This window comes from Diplotaxodon limnothrissa, linkage group LG23 (genome assembly GCF_057381915.1).
Source record: "Diplotaxodon limnothrissa isolate DT_005_m linkage group LG23, D_limnothrissa_male_GT1.1, whole genome shotgun sequence".
Lineage (NCBI taxonomy): Eukaryota > Metazoa > Chordata > Actinopteri > Cichliformes > Cichlidae > Diplotaxodon > Diplotaxodon limnothrissa.
This window is the reverse complement of record NC_140617.1, coordinates 39083827-39103644: the sequence shown is the minus strand read 5'-3', so window position 1 is coordinate 39103644 and position 19818 is coordinate 39083827. Positions and strand designations below refer to the sequence as shown.

The following is a 19818-nucleotide window of genomic DNA, read 5'->3' as shown; positions in this document are numbered from 1 at the left end:
TGACTGTTTTAAACTTTAAAAACGTTAAAGCGAAAATCTAGCCTGACTCATCGGATGCTGACTGTCGGCATGACCACCAAACATTTCTCTGTGCCAGCTCTGCTTGCAGAAACGGCACAATCCGTCACAGCAAACGACATATTCCGAGAGGCAGCGTTACAACTGGACCATCAGAGGAGCACGTGAATGCAGGGTTGCTATTTTGCAGTTGTACCATCACTGAATTCTGGGCTTATGTAAGACTAGGGTAAATGGAGCAAAGGAATAACAAGTAACCATTATTCATATCGAGTATGTGTCAAAGCTGCGCACCAACTGAAGTTAACCTCGTCGTGGGTGAGCGTCATCAAAGTTGTGTTATTTCTGTCAAAGGCCCCTAGAATTAGTGGGCTGTTGTAGCCGGATTTACGTCGGTTGACTTTCTGTGATGTCTTATTTTGGAAAACAGATGTAGTTCTTTAGTAGTGCCGTAAAAGTTTTACTGATATAGTTAATGTGGTTTGAGATGCCTCCATTGCATGTGTGTAAAAGGCAGGCTGCAGCAGAAGTGATAAAGCTGTTAACTGTTTATGCTGAAGAGCTATTTTTGGATGTTGGTAAGGAGCTTCTTTTTCCCATTTCTTCATGGAGCTAATATTAGTTCAGTTACCCTAACCTTTTTTTTTGTTTTCTTTCCTGTTTTTCCCTCTCTCGTCCTCCAACATCTTTTGGCTCTTTTTCACAGAATTCATACCCCAGGCCTTTAGTATACCCCTGTCCCAGGTCATCGCCAACGACAGAGCTCAAAGGCAGCGACAGGATTCTTTTCGTCAGGACCCTCCACAGCGGGAGGAGCACAAAGACTCCTCAGACCTCGTATCGTCCATTTTACAGGTCCGTCAGCTCGTCTGTATGGCTCTCCTTCTGTGTGTTCAGTCTTGTAATTCCCATCTTCAATCTTGGGAACATTTGGGACAAATGTATTTGCACTCCAGAGAATAGACTGAATTCCTAAATCATGTGTCCTGCAGTTTGCCACCAAGCGGCCGTCCAACAAGGAGTTATCCAGCAGTAACTCGTCGCTAAGTTCCACATCAGAAACGGCTAATGAGTCAACATCGCCCAACACCCCTGAAGCTGCCCCACGAGCGCGGAGGAGGGTGAGGCATTGAAATTCATCATAGCCTGAGCCGCCCGCACAGATCAAGTGGAGGTTTTTTTTTTCTATTCAGCCGGGTTTGTTGATTATCCTCTAGGGAGGCATGTCAGTGGACTCCATCACAGACCTAGACGACAACCAGTCCCGCTTGCTTGAGGCGCTGCAGCTCTCTCTGCCAGCTGAAACGCCGAGTAAAAAAGAGAAGCACAGGGACAAAAGGCTGAGCCTGAATCCCATTTACCGTCAGGTGCCACGTGTCGTCGATAGTTGCTGTCAGCACATCGAAAAATATGGTGAGCAGCTGCTTAATCGCTTAAACAAACCCCCCAAAAATCAGGATCCTGTTTGAAATGTAAATAAAAAAAGAACGCAGGAAATCTCATAAACCCATATTTTAACCACGATAGAACATACATATTTAATGTTTAAACTGAGAAAATGTACTATTTAGGGGAAAACAAGCAACATCAATTTGACTTGGATGGCAGAAACATGCCTTAAAAAAGTAGGGACCGGACCATGTTTTCCACTGTGTAGCATTACCTGTTCTTTTAACAACAGTCTGTAAATGTCTGGGAACTGAGGAGACCAGTTGCTGGTTCAAACTTGGTTCTTCTTTGTCGTATGTTTTGTTTTACGATACCCTAAATGTTTTCAGCTGGACTTCAGGCAGGCAAGTTCAGCATCCAGACACTTCTACTTTGACGCCATGCTGTTGTAATAAATACAGCATATGGATCCTCTTCCTGAATTATGAATTTATTATGAATAGGGCTTCCTTGAAAAAGATGTTATCTGAATGGGAGCATGTGTTGATTTAAAACCTGTATAAGCATTTCTGCAAGTGTTCCTGAGCTCATGCACTCCAACACAGAATAATACAGTTTTTTTAATGCAGTATCACCTGAGGGCACAAGGTTCAGGGGCATCCAGCATCCAGTAAATTTTCCTTGTTCTTTTACATGCAGAGTTTTGTACAAATTCTAAGTCTTAACAATTTCACATTGAGCAACATTAATCTTTCCAGAATTTATAGATGCAGACTAAGAAACTCTCTCTTTTTACACCCAATGATGTTACTGGCCTGTTGCCAATTAACCTAATTAGCTGAAAAAGCGTTACTTTTCCAGCCTTTTCTTGCAACTATTCCAACTTTTTTGAGACGTGTTGCTGCATCAAATTCAAAATGGGCTGATATTTTTCATAAAACAGTCAAATGTCTCAGTTTAAACATTTGATACGTTTTCTGTGTCCCTGCCTCTTCAGAATTGGGACTCTACATTTACCAAGCCGTGTCTGATTTCTCTTATATCTGCACTTTTAATTCTTCAGGTTTGCACACTGTGGGGATCTTTAGAGTTGGAAGCTCCAAGAAGAGAGTCCGACAGGTCAGTATTCTGTCCATGTAGTAAAATATATTCCTTCATGTGGTATAACATCTCTCACAGGGCCTTAATTGGGTTGTTTTATACTCATCAGTAACCCATTGTCCTTTATTTGAAAGTATCATTTTATGACATCCACAAACAAGATGCAAAGCGCCATGCTAAAAAGCCCAACAATAAATCAGAGGCCTGTTTTGTAGAAAGTGAAAGTTTCTGGTGTGAAATGTTCTTCACACTTCTCTTTCCTTTCACAAGAGTCAACACCAACAAACAAAATGTTGTTGCCAAGAATAGAACGTGTTAAAACCAGCACATTGCACTAAAATGTGCCATTTAAGCTAGCAAAGCTTGATCTACTGAATTTTCCAGCCTCACAGTATACAAATACAGTGATCCAGCAGAGTTTATTCTCATTATTCAAGCAAATATGAAGTTATTCTACAAACTCCTACACCGCTCATTATCCGTTACCTTTGACTCGAATGAACACACAGTGAAAGAATGAATAAATCGGGGTTAAACGAAATGGAGCAATCAGTGTGGGTGGTATAATTTTTTATATAATCTGTTGCGTGTTTTGTTGGCATGTAGTTGCACTTGTAGCGGTTACAGAAAACTAAAGGCACTTAGGGAGGGGAGGTTACTCATTCACTGACAGCCTCTGAGAAAACATCTGTGACTTTCAGGTCTCCATCATAGCAGAGGTGTGGTGACTGAGATGAAACAAATGCTAGCTTTGTCGTAAGAATTTTTGCTAAATGTTAAGCTTAAGGTACAATGAGCAGATGTTCGACGCTCTAGAGCACAATTAGCTAGTTTGTACATCAGCTAAGTTGCACTTTGCAACCTCTTCTGCAAGTCACGTGATGGCTAATGATGGCTCATCGCGTGATACAATAAGTTTTTCAAATTGACGGTATCATTGTTATGGAGACCAGCTAACAAAAAAAGAAAAAAAATATATGCTTTTTAAAAAATAAAGTATGTTGCCATTACCTATAGGGTCTTTAAGCAATGCACAGGTTTTTTAGTGTGGGAAGTGTTTCAATTTCTATTTGTAGTCTGTCTATAGTTTGAGTGCTATTGACCAATCACATTTTAGCAGACTGTAAAAGACAAAAGGATTTATTAATTTAATTTGCTGTATATTTCGTGTAAAAACGACCACATTAGTGAATGTGCAGACAACCCATTGTCATGGCAACAAAATAGGCTTTGTAATTTTGAAGAAGTCTGTAACAGCAGTCTGGCGAGGAAGGAGCGGCTAGCCGGTCCAGCGGGCATGTGGTGTGGAGGTTAGCCGGATAACACGGAACCAGTCGGTTAAATCCAATAACAGACCTTTATTCGCCGTCAGCAACATTACACTTTATAAGCCAGGTCTCCTCGGCTGTACTCGTCCGAACCTACATGCGCGGGGATTGGTACCACCAGCGCCAGCTTGTCACAACAGTAAGTAAGGTGCTTTCTTGGAGCATGGAACATGAGCAGCATGAAATGGCTGCCGCTAACAACTCACACACCCACTAGGAGACCCCCACAGCTACTACAATAGTTGGGCAACCCCCCCTAGTGGTGCTATAACCCAAAAGGTTTGTTACATCACCCCCCCGGCAATTCGCAGGCTGTCCTCAGCCGGACCCAGGTGACCCTCCTCCCGCTACCCTTCTTCACTATACATAGTTACATTAGGTACTAAGCAGGTTGTGGAGGAATTGTTAGACACCCTTACCTTATAGCATTGGTACAGTCAATAAACAAAATTAGTGCTTGAAGCAAACAATATAGAACATGCAGTATTACTGCCAATCCATCTTCCAGAGATGGTCATAGACAAGGGAAACAGTCAGACATACAACACAACCGGTCACTCAAATCAGTATAACAGAAAACCAAACAAAGGCTCTCACGGGCCACGATTACCAGGGCTCAGTGGAACAGAACAAGTAATCACCCCTTATGAACAGAACAATTACAGCATGTACATGTATGAAACCAACCCTCAGTCAACATTGAGTCTGTCCGTATGATGACGGTTAGTCCACCTGGTAGCAGTCCAACCCTCAGTGATTCTGGGGCACCGGCGGGGTCTCAAATGATATTGTTCCCCCTTGGCCGGTGGCGACTCAGAGGCGCCCTCAGCGGGGTGCCCGCCTGCTCCGATATCCCCTGAACTCGGGAATGAGGGCTGTTCCCCCGTTTCAGTCTCATCCAGGCTCTCCTGGGACGAAGTCCGGTGCCCTGAAGGAGATGTGGAGTCCCAGGAGTAAAATGGCTGAACGTTCACGACGTGGAAGACTCCTGCGTCTTCACCAGTGTCAATCTTGGCTAATCTGTAGTTGACCTCCCCAAGCTTCTGAGTAACCCGGAGGGGCCCTGTAAACAAGGGTGCCAGCTTGGCCGTGAAGCAAGATTGAGCGTCCGATCGATGATGAGCTTTGACTTTCACCAAGTCTCCGACTGCATAGGTCATCGGCCGGCATCTCAGGTCGTAGTAGCGTTTCTGCCTAGCATGGCTGCGAGCCAGTGTCTCCCTGGCTCGATCGTGGGCCTCCTGAAGCGACGCTTTAAGGGTCTCCGGATAGGGCATGGATGACTCCTCGCTCTCTCCAGACGGCTTAGTAAGCAAGTCAAGGGGTGTCTCCAGCTCCCTACCATACAACATCATAGCAGGGCTGAGTCCTGTACTCTCATGGGGGGCTGAGCGCAGCGCGAAACAGATTTGGGACATGAACTTATCCCACGACGCGTGCTTATCGCCCACGTATGCACGGATGGCCGTTTTGAGAGTTCTGTTCACTCTTTCGGTCGCATTAGTTTGCGGATGATACGCCGTCGTGAGGCGGTGGGTGGACCCAAGAGTGGAGAGAACAGAATCAAACAGCTCACTGACAAAAGGTGAGCCCCTGTCCGAAATAAGGTACCTAGGGGCCCCATGCCTAGCAAATACCTCGTTAATGAACTTACTGGCTGCCACTCGAGCCATCGCATCCCGAACCGCACACACTTCGATCCACTTCGAGAAATAGTCTACGAAGACCAGTATGTACGAGTTCCCCGAAGCGGTGCGAGGTAGTGGTCCGACAAAATCGACCCCTGCGTATTCCCAGGGTCGCTGGGGCGAAATGGGGACCATGAAGCCCGCTGGCTTTCTTTGACTGGGTTTTGTGAGTTGACATACTGGGCACGACAAGACGTAGCGTTTAACTTCCGATGCCATCTTGGGCCAGTAAAACCTAGACTGCATTCTCGCTAGTGTCTTAGCAATCCCCAGGTGACCTGCTGTAGGGTGGTCATGATAATAACCGCACAGGGTACCCCGGAGAGCCGTAGGAGCATACAGCTTCAGCTCCTCCTGGGGCTGAAGACTGCGCTTATGTTTCGGGCCTCGGTAATAGAGTAGGCCGTCATTGACCACCAAGGACGGTGAAGGACTGGCGTCCGAACCCAGATTGGGGGAACACTCCAGGTCTCGGAGCTTTGGACCTGCACCTGGGTCATCTAACTGCAGCTGCCTTAGTTGTGTTCGGTCCTCTAACAAAAGGGGAGGCTGGGCACGAAGATCCATGCCCCACATGACAGCATGCTCCGGCAAGATTTCAATAGGAGGACCCTCTGGTGCAGGCAGTGGGTTGCGAGACAGAGCGTCTGGCACCCTGTTGTGTACCCCCGCCTTGTGTACGATGGTAAAGTCAAAGTCCTGCAAGCGCAGGGACCACCGCGCCAACCGGCCAGTAGGGTTTGGGCATGACATCAGCCACTTAAGGCTGTTGTGGTCAGTCAAGACCGTCACATGAAGCCCTTCCACATAGGGACGAAAGTGTTCTAAAGCCCAAATCACAGCCAGACACTCCTTTTCTGGCGTAGAGTATGGTTTCTCTGCCTTGTGAAGAGCTCGACTTGCGTAAGCGACCGCTACTTCCCTACCCTCTGCATCCTTCTGCATTAAGGCCGCCCCCAAGCCAAGGTCACATGCATCCGTATGGATGAAGAAAGGCCGGGAAAAGTCAGGGAGTGACAGGACAGGCGCTGTCGCAATGCTCTGTTTCAGGAAGTCCATGGACTCCTGACACCTGTCATCCCACTGAAAGGTAACATCCTTCCTTGTCAGGGCGTGCAGAGGTTCTGCATGGCGAGCATATTCCTTTACGAATCTGCGGTAGTATCCCGTCAGACCGAGAAACTGCCGCACCTGTTTCATTGAGGACGGAGTTCTGAACTGCATCACAGCCTTGATTTTGTCATCGTCCGGTTTAATGCCATCCGGGGTAACCCGGTAGCCCAGGAAGGTGAGCTCCTTCAGGCAGAACTGGCATTTCTTAAGCTTCAATGAGAGACCCGCAGACCTAAGTCTCTCAAGGACCTCCCGCAGGTCCAACAAATGCTGTTCGAAGGTAGGGGACACAACCACAATGTCGTCCAGATATACAGCACATGTCTTGTAAACAAGGCCGCTGAGGACGTTGTGCATCAGCCTCTGAAAGGTGGCTGGTGCGTTGCAGAGGCCGAAAGGGAGCACGCGAAACTGAAACAGCCCACAATGGGAAACAAAGGCTGTTTTAGGACGTGAGTCCCCTGAGACCGGCACCTGCCAGTAACCCCTCGCCAGGTCCAATGTTGAAATGAATCGACCTCTCGCTAGGAAGTCGAGAGACTCATCGACCCGCGGTAAGGGGTATGAGTCCTTCCGAGTCACCTGGTTCAGCCCCCTAAAGTCCACACAGAACCGTGGGTCAGCGCCCAACCTGTTAACGATCACGACAGGTGCGGCCCAGGGGCTCATGGACAGTTCAATTATGCCATCTTCCAGCATTTTCTGGACCTGCTCTTCAATGAGTTGTTTCTTTGCAGGGGAGGTGCGGTATGGGGGGAGGTTAATAGGCCTCGCATCTCCCGTGTCGATCACATGTTCAGTTAAAGACGTGCGGCCCAAATGACCATCAAACATGCAGCTAAATTGTTCAAGGAGGACAACTAATAGTTCTCTCTGACTATCTGTTAGGTTTGCCTCCAGAGCTTTGGTCTCCAGCGAGGGCTCTACCATGTCAAGCGTCATAATGACATTATCATCGCTCAACAGATCAACTGAGCAACCCTCCTCTTCATCCGCGCCTGGGCATGGACTGTCGTCCATAACTACGGTTCTCGAGGGGATGTGGATTGTCAAAGAGGCCCTGCTCATAAAGTCCATCCCTAAGACAAAGGGGGACGACAAGTTGCGGATGACAGCAAACCGGTGATAAAACCTTTTGTTCAAGAACCCTATGGGCAGCCATGTAACACCCTCCGGGAGACAGCGAGCACCGTCTACTAGGCTCACCGGTGGACCCATCCACTGGTGGGTCCTGCTGGGAGACAAGTTGTTCTCCAAAATGAGTTCAGCCCGCACAGCAGACAGGGATGCCCCTGTATCTAGCGTAGCGTTCACTGCCACCGAGTTGAAGTTAATTTTGGCTTTCAGTGGGGTGTTCCAGTGTGCTCCAGACTCTACATCTTCCATGTGCCCCACAATGCCTTGCACAATCTGGTGGGCATCATGCGGGCGAGGCATACTTTGTGAATGGGGGGAGGGCTGCCTCATTAAAATGTCCTCCTCCCCCGGGGGTTTCCCGACTGCTGACTGGCCGCACGAGCTGCCGGCAGTGAATCCAGCCCCTCAGCATCGGCCAGTTCCAGGCCCGGTGGTGGTCCTGGAAGAGGTCGGTGGGAGGTTGCCCTGGGTCTGGCAGCACCTCGTTCTTTTGGGGCAACCCAGGTGCAACTTGGGCACGTGCGTGTGGTAAACCCTGGGCGGGAGCATTTAAAACAATGTGGTTCTCTCGCGCTTGCAACACTAGGAGATGAAGTAGGGGTTGAGCGGCCAACTGGACCTAAGGCTGTGTGGAGCTCTAGTGATTGGACGCGATCGAGGATGCCCCGCCAAACGTGCTCTTGGTTATCAGCTGACACAAACACTGATTCAAAAAGTTGGTAAAAATGTGCCCATGTAGTAATGTGAGAGCTGAGGGCCCTAAACCATTTACTGGGCTCTCCCTTGAGGAAGTGAGGGAGCTCACTCAGAACCTGCGAGTCGGTTAGGCGCAGCGACGATCTGTAGCTATCCACTGATTGGAGCCACTCCTCCGGTGACACTCCGCCGTCACCAGCGAACACTGGGGGCTCCAGCTTGGCCTGGTGCAGCGCTGCGGCGATCATCCTCGATGTATTGCAGAGTTCCGCCGACTGACGCTGGAGAAGCGGAGGGGGCTCTGTGTTAATCCCTTTCTGCGTGAATGGCGTGGAAAAAGCCACTGGGTTGGGGGTTCTCTGAGGAGGTGTTTGCTCCCCCGGTTCCCCTCTCGCGCCACCATCCAAGTGCTTCAGAAGGCTCTTTTGTAGCTCCAGCGAATCGTGCAAGCAGACTCGCAGTTTCTCCACCTCTTCTTGCAAGCTTTCCACCTTAAGATTGAGGTCATGAGGGGTAGAGCGAGGGATGATGTACTTAGTCAGGCTGGGAGCTTCAGCATCTGAGTCGCAGCCGTCTCCCTCGCTGCCTGTGTCTGGGTGGGACGCCATTTCAAAAGTATGGCCGAAACCACTCTCTCTCTCACAAAAGTTATGGCAAAGTGAAAGAGCGTTCCCACAGAGTACCTAAGCGTTAATATCCATCAGACAGAGAGCGTCCGTGCACACTCTGATGCTTCACACAAAACAAAACGTCCCTCTGGATGAACACCGAGTCAAAGTCACTGTAGCGTTAGCCTTAGCTTTAGCACCGCCGATGTCGTAACGGTCCAATAGCACTGAGTTAGCGGTCCGACGGACCGTACAGTTACTCACGGAGTACTCCCCCTCGCAGGCGAGCGTGTCAAGCGATGGGTCGGCGCTCTTCCATGCCTGCAAATGTTGTTGAAATCCCGGGGGGTCGGCTCCTTCACGGGGTCCTATCGGCCCGGCCAATACAGCCAGACGAAGAGAAAAAAAAAAACACGCCACCTCAGCCGAAGTGTCGATCGTTGAAAAACACGGGAAAAACATCCGAGCCCACCGTCTGTCGGTCCGGATGACGATGAAGATCCAGAGAACAATGTTCGGGCGCCACTTTGTAACAGCAGTCTGGCGAGGAAGGAGCGGCTAGCCGGTCCAGCGGGCATGTGGTGTGGAGGTTAGCCGGATAACACGGAACCAGTCGGTTAAATCCAATAACAGACCTTTATTCGCCGTCAGCAACATTACACTTTATAAGCCAGGTCTCCTCGGCTGTACTCGTCCGAACCTACATGCGCGGGGATTGGTACCACCAGCGCCAGCTTGTCACAACAGTAAGTAAGGTGCTTTCTTGGAGCATGGAACATGAGCAGCATGAAATGGCTGCCGCTAACAACTCACACACCCACTAGGAGACCCCCACAGCTACTACAATAGTTGGGCAACCCCCCCTAGTGGTGCTATAACCCAAAAGGTTTGTTACAAGTCATCCAAAGGTCAGATGGAAGAGATTTTAATCTGTACTGGTAAAACGAGTTTGAGCTGAGAGTCGAGCAGGTCCCTTGGAGGACCAGAAGGAAGTGAGTTTCTGTGGGTGTGTGCACTACCTAGAAATAATGTCCATTGTTGTGTGCAGAGGATGTCTCTGAGTGCCCCTTTTCCTTTCTTTCCCCTCGGCCTGTTGTTTTTGGTTGTCCTTCAGCTGCGAGAAGAGTTTGATCGTGGCATTGATGTGCAGCTAGACGAGGAGTACAGTGTTCACGATGTATCTGCTCTGCTGAAGGAGTTCCTAAGGGATTTGCCGGACCCTCTCCTAACCAAGGAGCTCTACACGGCCTTTATTAACACCACATGTAAGTGTCTTTTCGCACCCCTCCCACTTTCCCTTCTGTTGTCTCCTCATTCCTAACCTCCCGTTGACACCTTTTTTTCCTTGCGCACTGCAGTGTTGGACTCATATGAGCAGCAGAGTGTCGTTCAGCTGCTGATCTACCTTCTCCCAGCATGCAATAGTGACACACTTCACCGCCTGCTGGAGTTCCTGTCCACTGTGGCTGATCATGCCCATGACCAGCAAGATAAAGACGGGCAGGAGGTGAGCAACAGGCTGAAACATCCAAATGTAGAGCCTGTGGACGGTTTAATGGCATTTTGGTTCCACCTTATTGGGAAGAAATTACCAAAGAAGTCATAGGAAGCAGTTTGCGTGGGTGGATTCTGTACATATGTTCCAGAAACAGCACAAGCACTACAAAAACACTGATGTAAGATTACTAAATAGCTTAGTAGTGATTATAACATCCGGGGATAGTGTCAACCGTTGCATTTGCTCAAATTTTGCAATTTAGGCTGGGGACTGGACTGGGCCAACTACTCCAAGTTGAGGAAGTCTGCAAAAGTAAAAATTTCAGCATCTTTCTCCAGCACACTTGGCCAGTAAAGTTGCAGTGTACGTACGTCTGTTCAGACTTGATTGTTGGGAGAAAAAAGGTCATCAAATAATTTTACCCTATTACACTTTTTGTGAACTTTCGGTACAAAATAGTTTCGGTACAAAATTTCACAGAAAAAGCAAAAAAGTAGAACCGATGCGCCACCGTGTCAAAAGGAGTTGAAGTGGTTAAGCATCTGACTGGGATGCCTCCTGGACACCTCCTATGCCAGGTGTTTTGGACATTTCATACTGGGATGAGGCCTTGGGAGAATTGTGCTAGAAACGTGTTGATGGTCACCAAAAGCACCTGGTTGAAGTGCAACTTGCTAAAAGACATTTTACAAAATATTAGTGGGGGGGTGAATTTGATCCTGTATGTATACCTTTGACCCTGTGTGGATTAGAGAAAATCCAAGATATATGTATAACAATCCCTCCTGGAAAAAGAACAGTTCAAAGAAATCATTAAAAGCCCCAAATTACCATGACATTCATGTCCATAATGATTGTATGGAAACTTCTGAAGACATCTGTGTATGTGCACTGAGAAAGAAAGTTTATTGTCTCTGGTGATGCATACTTTCATTATCTTTTGCAGGAGAATGTTTGTTGCTGTGTTTACGTGTGAAAAAGTGCTTTTTTGGCACACACGTTCGCACAGATGGATTTTTGTTTTGTTGTCTCTGTGTGTCTATATACACAAGAGAATGAACCCAAACATCGATGCGTATGATTCCTCCTTCGTGGCTCTAGTATCTCTGTCCGCAACTCTGACAGGAAGTCGGATTGCTTCAAGCTCATCTAGGAAAATATCAGCACTCCTTGGCTGCTTTGTGGTTCTCGTCTCTGTGCTGGGACTGGGAGTGGAAAAGGGAGGAAACTCAACAAGAAATATTTAAAAAAAAAAAGGAAAAAAAGGAAAATTTGTTTTTTAAAAAGCTGTCAAAGCTTTAAATGACTTTTAATTTTAGATGTCGATTGTCCAAAAGTACATGCACTATTACACAACCCAGAGAAAGCCAGAGACAGCTGTCGTGCTCGCCTGCGCTTCGTGTTCAGAAACCCCCATGATGCTACTTTTCATCTATCTTCAGCTTAAAGTGACAAAAAGCAGAGGGGTGAGGGTTGATAAGAAACACAGCACAGAAGTTGGAAGGGAGATTTTCCAAAGGAATGGATGAGAGATGGTAATGTGAGAGGGAGGAGAAAGTGGGAGGAAGAACTCCCAAGTCTGTGTTATTACAGAAGATAATTTCTGCAGTTCTTTTGGAATTATTAAAAAAAAAAAATCTCCTAATATGGAAGAGAAATGAGAAAATTGTCCCTGGTGTCTGTGATGCGGCCTTTGCCCTTTATCTGTTAAAAATTGTTTTTCTCTTTGAATTTCAAAACAAATGGAAAATGGATGGAAATTAAATATCACAAATATTGTAATCATACCTGCATTAATACACCAGGTAAAACACACACATATGCAAACACACAGACCCATCTACTGAAATATTCTAGCTAAAACTTGGGTTTGTCAGCACTTTTGATATGTGAGTGTTTGATGATATAAACTGGTTTGTTTAGCATTTGAATGGCGCGCAGCTTTTACATCTACTTGAAGTAGATACATAGCCAAACGGACCCAGAGAAAAACCCAATAGACCGGAAAAACGGGCAGGAGACAAGAACACAAAGGAAACACATGGCATGCACGCATGGCGACTGTTGTTAAAGTAGCACATAACTCAACCCCTCGACCTCACCTCAACACCATTCCGAGTCTTCCGTGTTGTATTGAGTACAACTAATCATTAATCTTCTATGTAAACTTTGATGCTGTCCATTAAGTTGTTACTCTAATAAATAGGCATTCCGAATTTTTCTGTTATTTCTCACCCTTTGAAAAACAAAAATGTCTCTAGTTCATGAAATCGTATTTAAAATTTATTATTAAAAAAAAGACGGGTTCTGCTGGAAGTTTCTTCCTGGTAAAAGGGAGTTTTTCATTCCCACTGTCGCCAAGTGTTTGTTCAAAGGGGCTTGTTTGATAGTTGGAGTTTCTCTCTGTTGTTGTCGGGTCTTTACCTTACAGTATACAGCGCATAGGCAACTGTTACTGTGATTTGGCACTATATAAATATAATATAACTGAATTGTATTGAAAAAAATGTTTTTTTTCATTAGTTTGGCCTACCATACGGTTGCAGTTCATTTAAATTAATAGTAAAAGACTGAGCCTGAGGAATTACTGAGTGAGCCATTATTAATAGGTTGGTACATTTGTGTCCCAGATCACAGGGAACAAGATGACAGCTTTAAACCTTGCCACCATCTTTGGTCCCAACCTCCTCCACAAGCAGAAGAGCACAGACAAGGAGTTCACTGTCCAGAGCTCAGCCAGGGCTGAGGAGAGCACGGCCGTCATCGCCGTGCTGGAAAAGATGATCGCCAGCTACCAAGCACTCTTCATGGTCAGTCGCTGAAGATTTCTAAAAATAAAATACTGTGCAAAAGTCTTGAGCAACCCTCCATTTCTTTTTATTTTGCTTCCAAGCCGCCAATCTTTGTTGTCATTTTTTTAAGTGGTCTTGAGCAATAGTTCCCTGAGTTTCATTTGGACTTCGGCTGCTTTTTCCACGCATTTTCAGTTCAGCCCTTGTACTTGACAATTTTCTCAAAAAATTTATTTTTTTGGTCTTTTAGCCTTTATTGGCTACAGATAATGTAGATAGACAGGAAAAGCGGGGAGAGAGAGAGGGGAAGACATGCAGCAAAGGGCCACGGGTCAGACTCAAACCCAGCTCTACTGCTCACCAACCATACGGTGTATGGTTGCCTGCTCTGTAGGTCCTGTGGATGTTATTCTAGAGCAGACAGAGGATAAAAGCCAGACTAGTGAAAGATAAGAGAAAAAAGCAGAGAAATAGAAAAAGAAAAGGGCGAGAAAAAGTTGAGGGTGAAGTAAACAGGGTGTCCAACTGCTGCTTCTGTTTAAAGGCACAATCATATGATACACAGCACCAAAAAGGCAAAACAGAGGGGGGTACACAAACAAATATACAATTTTGCTGTGTGTGTGTATGTGCGTGAGATAGAGAAAGAGGCTGTGAGTGTCTGTGTGTGAGTGTTTGTCACAGACCATGCTTGAAAAATGAGGGTGAGAGACTGCAATAATGCTACCCGACTTAGAGGCAGAGGCATATAGGGAAAGACCCAGGAGGCCCCAGCTGTCCACGGCACACAAGTGAACTGAAGATCCAGGGCCACACGTCCCGACAACAACAATGCATCCACCCCAGCCTAGAGAAGAGGGAGGCCCCAGACGAAGCTCTGGGGTGGGATGGAGGTGTCAGGGGACCAGAGGCAGCGAGCAGCCAACCCCGCCGGAGGCTGGCTCCCTCAGCACAAGCCGAAGATGGGGCCACAGACCCTGGAGAACCACCCAAACCCTGGCAGAGCCCCCACCACATGATGAAGAGGCCCAAGCCACCCTGGACCACAACCCCTCTTAAATGCCCAATCAGGCACCACAGATCCACCAAGTGCCTAATTTCTTTTGGGGGAGATCACATAAAAGGCAGTCAACATCTAAAGAAGAGCTTTGAATGTCCTTCAAAAAGCCTGGAGAACTCTTCCTGAAGACTACTGACGACTAGGGAGTTCATGCTGGTTGAAAAAAAAAAGGTGGTGGCCATTAGAAGAGAGGGGGTGGCTCAAGGCCCTAGCACAGGATAGGATGAAAATCTTCTCTGTTGTGTCTTGTGTGCTGATGAAAATGGAATTTGGCCTTTGGTAATGAGACAGACGAGAAGGAAAAGATGAGATAAAGTAAAAATTTAGAAAAACAAAAAAGCAAAAAAACAAATATGTAGACGAATCAAAAACATCTTAAAGTTTTCATCCAGATACTTGAACCTGTTTTTCCAAAATAAAAGCCGAACATTCATGCATTAAATCTTTTATTTGCTGTCAGAAGAGGTCACAGTATTACACAGATTACTGCCTCATCAGTTGCTTTTGTTCTTTTCTGTCCCTCAAACGGGAAAACAGTTTGGGTCATTTCAGGTCCGCAACTTTGAAACTCTAATGTTTCGTAATCTGCCACGGAGGCTTACATTCCTGCAGTAAGCCAATGAAGAGCCATTAATCGCATAAAGTGAATTGGGACTGACTTGCGCGTCTTAGAGAGTAAAAACAGATTTGTAGGCAGCTCAAGTTCTATGAATGACATCTGCAAGTTGTTTTGTAACCTGCTTATGTCTGAATTTGTTAGTGAGCGACATTTACTTTCAAAGCATTTCAGGATGGGAGTCATTTGCAGACATTAGGTTTTTGGACGGTGCTCTTCATCTTAAGCATAAAAATCAGCTAATTAGAAGATCAGATTAAGAAGTCCACTGGAAATGAAGGTAACAAGGCACATCATTAACTTATTATCGTTTCTTCCCATCATACTGAGGCAAGGAAAAGGGAAAAATAAAGTTTTCATTACTAGAAATCCAGTACATTTTGATATCCTTGCAGTAGAAAGGACTACAAGGATCTGACCATTCTTTAGAAGATAAATGCAGCATCGGTGGGTGGATGTTAAGTATTCAGTTATTTTGCTTACGTTGTTTTATGTAGGTTCCTCCTGATCTGCAAAACGAAGTTTTAATGAGCCTTTTGGAGACCGATCCAGATGTGGTCGACTACCTTCTGAGGAGAAAAGCATCTCAGTGAGTTACACCTATAGAGCGCTTAGTCTTGTGTTTCCCTTTCCTTCAATCTCCGACTATTTGAACCCATTTTAATTATTTTTTTCCTCCCGCAGGAGTCCGGACCTGTTACAGCCAGAGGAGCCCTTCGTCCTGAGCGAGCGGCATTCGTCCAGCGACTCCAACAAGGCGTCGAGTGGTGAAGTGTCCCCTTATGATAACAACTCCCCGGTCCTGAGTGAGCGCAGAGGGGAACCAGGGAGCCCGGCCAGTGAGCAGCTCTACCGCGTCCCAGAACAGTACTCTCTAGTGGGGCAGAGCGGAGCTGTCACTTGGGGTTATAAAGGTGAGAGATGCACAATGTCTGGTATTTACAGAGATAGGTGATTAGCACGTGTTATCACACTTTGGCCTTTCTTCTTGGGTATCAGCAACATGTCTCATAATAAATGTTCTGTATAACTCAGAAGTGGCAGGAATTTGACCTCTCTTGTGCCTTTTTCAGAAGAACATGCTAACATTTGGGGCACATGGCACAGTACTCTGAAATCGGCACTCAAGAATCAAACATATACAGGTAAACAATTTTCAAGTCAGTCCATGCCCGCTGCAAATTTTGTTTCAAGTGGCTAATGAGCCAGAGCGCTATGCGCTTGAGACATGGTATTAGTTATTAACCATGACAGGAACAGATCTGAAGCACGTAGCACATTCTATATTATTAAATTGGCCACTTTTTGCAGACCGTTTGTTTTATCTGTGTAGCCAGGCAGCACATACGATCCTGGTTAAAAGCTAATTAACCATTGACTGTATAAAAGGATTGCTAGAGTCTCTGTGATGATACCTATTCGTTTGTGGGCTGGCATTTTGAAACACTGGGTTTATCACTGTACTGTACCCAAACTAGCCAAATTTGGAGTTAGCTAATCCTTGGATGCTTGCGTAGCAACCTACATCCACAAACTACATGTACCTTGATACATTTTTAGCTTTAATAGAGAAAGAAAGGTGGTGGCATTAAGTTTTACCCAGACTGGAAGAGGAAGAGTAGTCATAGCTTTCTATTGACTTGTTTAGGTTAAAGATACCTCATGTGCTAGCCAAAAACAAAAACAAAAACAATACCTAAAAGTCATAAGATGCCGGAAGCAGGAAGAACGGCAAAACTGGGGACTCTAATTTTTGAATTCTACACTTTATATACTTTTTGATATTTAATAATAATAGGTCAAATATTCAGTTGTCATTTTCAAGTTACTATGTTTTTATAGGTTTAGCTGACGTTTAGCTTTTGACCGTGTTGGCAAGTACCTTAGGTAAAGGCAGCAACTTTTTTAACACCTAAAATTCAGTAAAGTAAAGGCATTTTTTTAGCATGTCAGCCCCTAGTTATAGGGCTGAGTGGCTTTTTCTCTTTCAGTGGGCATGGTTTTCAAAGTATGACACATTATACTCCCCATCCCCCGATTCAGTTGTGATAAACTTAAAATAAGCTACAGAAACCAGAAACGTTTTTGCATAAGGCTGTACTTTCACAACCATGTTTCATCACAAAACCCCCAAAACCAGTGCTTTTAAGGCTTTGTTCTGTATTTACTGATGACTCATCATGGATACACGTTAAGTTACGAATGGGTAACGTACACTGAATGTGGCACATGAAAAAACTGCAAATCGTGAACATAACATTGCATTTGCAGGGGGATGCCGCATATGAGAATAATACTAAATAATAAAGGCTTTTAGAACCTTATAGATGTTATTACTTACTGTATGTGTGTATATGTGGTTTTGTTAAGATTAAGGAGGAGATAGGACACATGCAGACATATGTACATAAATGTGTATGTATATGTATATTCATACATATACAGATGATGATTATAATAAGATGACTGAGAATTCTAGTGATTCAATCTACCAAAAATAGGTTTATGTAGTAAATTAGTATTTGGTTTATTATCAATAACATAAAAATTAATTATTAATAAAAGCCTTTCTTACATTTCTTTGTACAATTTTATATCAGTCACTAAATGGAGATGTGTGTCTCCCTCAATATTCGTTGACAATCTTACTGATGAAGTGATGCTGTCTTCTTAGGTTCCCATAGCAACATGTCAGAAGGAAGCTCCCGCAGCTCACAGGAAGGTCTAGATGGACTCCATAGTGATAGCAGGCATCAGACAGCAGTACAACGGACTCAGACAACGCCTGACATCTCCGAGTGCAGACTCCACCCACCGGTCACCAGAGTGTGCACCAACCCTCATGCGGACAAGGGGCGACCACGCCTGCAGCTAAACATCAACCCTTCTGTGACTTCGCAAAGGGGACATGGAGTTAACTCGACCCTCAGACCTCAAGCCGGAGTAAACACCGGAGAAGGCGGCCCCCTCGATGGACGCTCTCCTCCCCCTTATAATGCGCACCATCGACTGGCTAGCTCACAAAGTACCCCTCAGCTTGCGACGGCTCAGCAGCCACACGGGAGGTCGAGCGCAGGACAGAGCAACTCGGCTTCAACAACAGAAGTCCCAGTGGTCGCACAGAGTCCAGAGTGGCAGGAGTGGCAGAGGGACCGGTGGCAGATATGGCAACTGCTATCCTCGGACAATGCTGACACACTGCCAGAAACTCTGGTGTGATTTCAGACAATGTACTCTGTCTCAGCCTCTTCTGGCCAATCAAAGACAAGATCAAACCCCTCCAATGACAATCACTCCTTATCCCTATCCTTTCCCTTTTTATTTCTGCTGCCCTCTCATCCATTCACTCACTGATTTCCTGCTTTCTATGAACATCATGTGCTGTCCTGCAACTTAGCGCCGTGGCGTTGTTGTTTACGTGTGCAGCTGCTGCCTCCAACAGACTTTTACATCCAGGAGCCACTAGTATTTGTTGATCTGTTCGGATGTTAAAAAAGTTGCTCAATTTCCTGGCCCATATATTATGTCAACATTTAGTTAGGAGCATTTTTTAAAAATGCCTACCCGAAATACCTCAAAAAATCCGTTCAGAATATTTTCAGATTTTCTATTTTTGAGCGACATCAGTCTTCATATCTCAATATTAGGAAAACATTTTTTAAGTTTTTTACATTTTAATTTCATCATTTTTACATTGGTCACCACACACTAAGATGTACGCGTTAGTAACTGCTGCTAATTACAGACTTGTTGTGTGTATACTAATGATGTAATTCAGCGGCATCTTTCTGAAAAGATCAAATGTTGAGTTGCTTTTTGATGTCAGATTACCTTTGACTGTATATATATGTACATGAATACACAAATTGTTGACATACATGCTTAAATATTATATGTAAAGTGTATAATTTGCTTAAAAGTATCTACCTAAATGTAAGCCAGCCCCTTAATCGGCAGTCCAGATGTTGGTGTTTGTCAGACTGCTGTTTCTGTCTTTGATATTGAATGTAAAATGCTTCACTTGCAGTAAGACGCTTAAACCTAATTATGAAGCAATCTGCTGTAAGTTTGCTTGTGCTCTCGCCACCTGCTGCACTGCAGAAACAATGTGCCAAAGTATCTCTCTCTCTTTTTAAACTAAAGGATCATTGTTGTTCAGTTGTGTTGATTCCATCCATTTGGTTAATTTTTGTAAGACTCAAGAGTTAAGTTACTGGCATTTTTATCAAGAATTTCATATTTTAGCACAAAGCATAAACTGTAAATAATAGATGGAAGTAACCACTAGCTCTGAAATCCTCCAGGTTAGCATTTTTGCCAAAACTGGACATTATGAATAAAGATTGGATCTGACTGAAACTGAGGGAAACCACACGCTCACTGAGGTGTTATCGTTACTGACAGGTCATCAGAAAAGGGACAGGGCATTCTCACTGGCTGACTCTAGTAAGTACCATAATTAATAAACTGGGCATCGTGTTTCATTAAGAATGACTTGAAACTAGCAAATGAGCCCATAAACTAGAAAAGTGTTTACCGAGCCCACAGATCAAATGAGCCGAAGGGTGTTTTCCCCACTGACTTCCATACAGTTTTAAATTATTTTGAATCCAGCACTATCGCCCCCTGTTGGCCATTAAAATGAAACTTGTGCATATATTTCAGAAGCTTTCATAAAAGTCTACGGTACTGAAACAGGAATTCGTTGTCATATTTCCATTCCTAAAACTGCTAAATTAGAATTATGTATTAATGAACATTTAAACCTTTTTGT

At 45.2% G+C, this 19818-nt stretch overlaps 1 protein-coding gene across 1 annotated transcript in view; it reads left to right on the top strand.

Annotated features, from left to right (window-relative positions):
* Positions 1-18582, top strand: part of LOC146608648 (rho GTPase-activating protein 6-like) — a 140642-nt gene extending 122060 nt beyond the window's left edge. The window contains exons 4-14 of the mRNA XM_085347713.1: positions 725-873; positions 1011-1139; positions 1236-1431; positions 2471-2526; positions 10193-10343; positions 10437-10585; positions 13207-13386; positions 15542-15633; positions 15729-15958; positions 16118-16189; positions 17719-18582. Coding sequence (XP_085203839.1) covers positions 725-873; positions 1011-1139; positions 1236-1431; positions 2471-2526; positions 10193-10343; positions 10437-10585; positions 13207-13386; positions 15542-15633; positions 15729-15958; positions 16118-16189; positions 17719-18263 — 1949 coding nt within the window. The 3' untranslated portion in view covers positions 18264-18582. The remainder of the gene's footprint in view (positions 1-724; positions 874-1010; positions 1140-1235; positions 1432-2470; positions 2527-10192; positions 10344-10436; positions 10586-13206; positions 13387-15541; positions 15634-15728; positions 15959-16117; positions 16190-17718) is intronic.
* The last annotated feature ends 1236 nt before the right edge of the window (positions 18583-19818 follow it).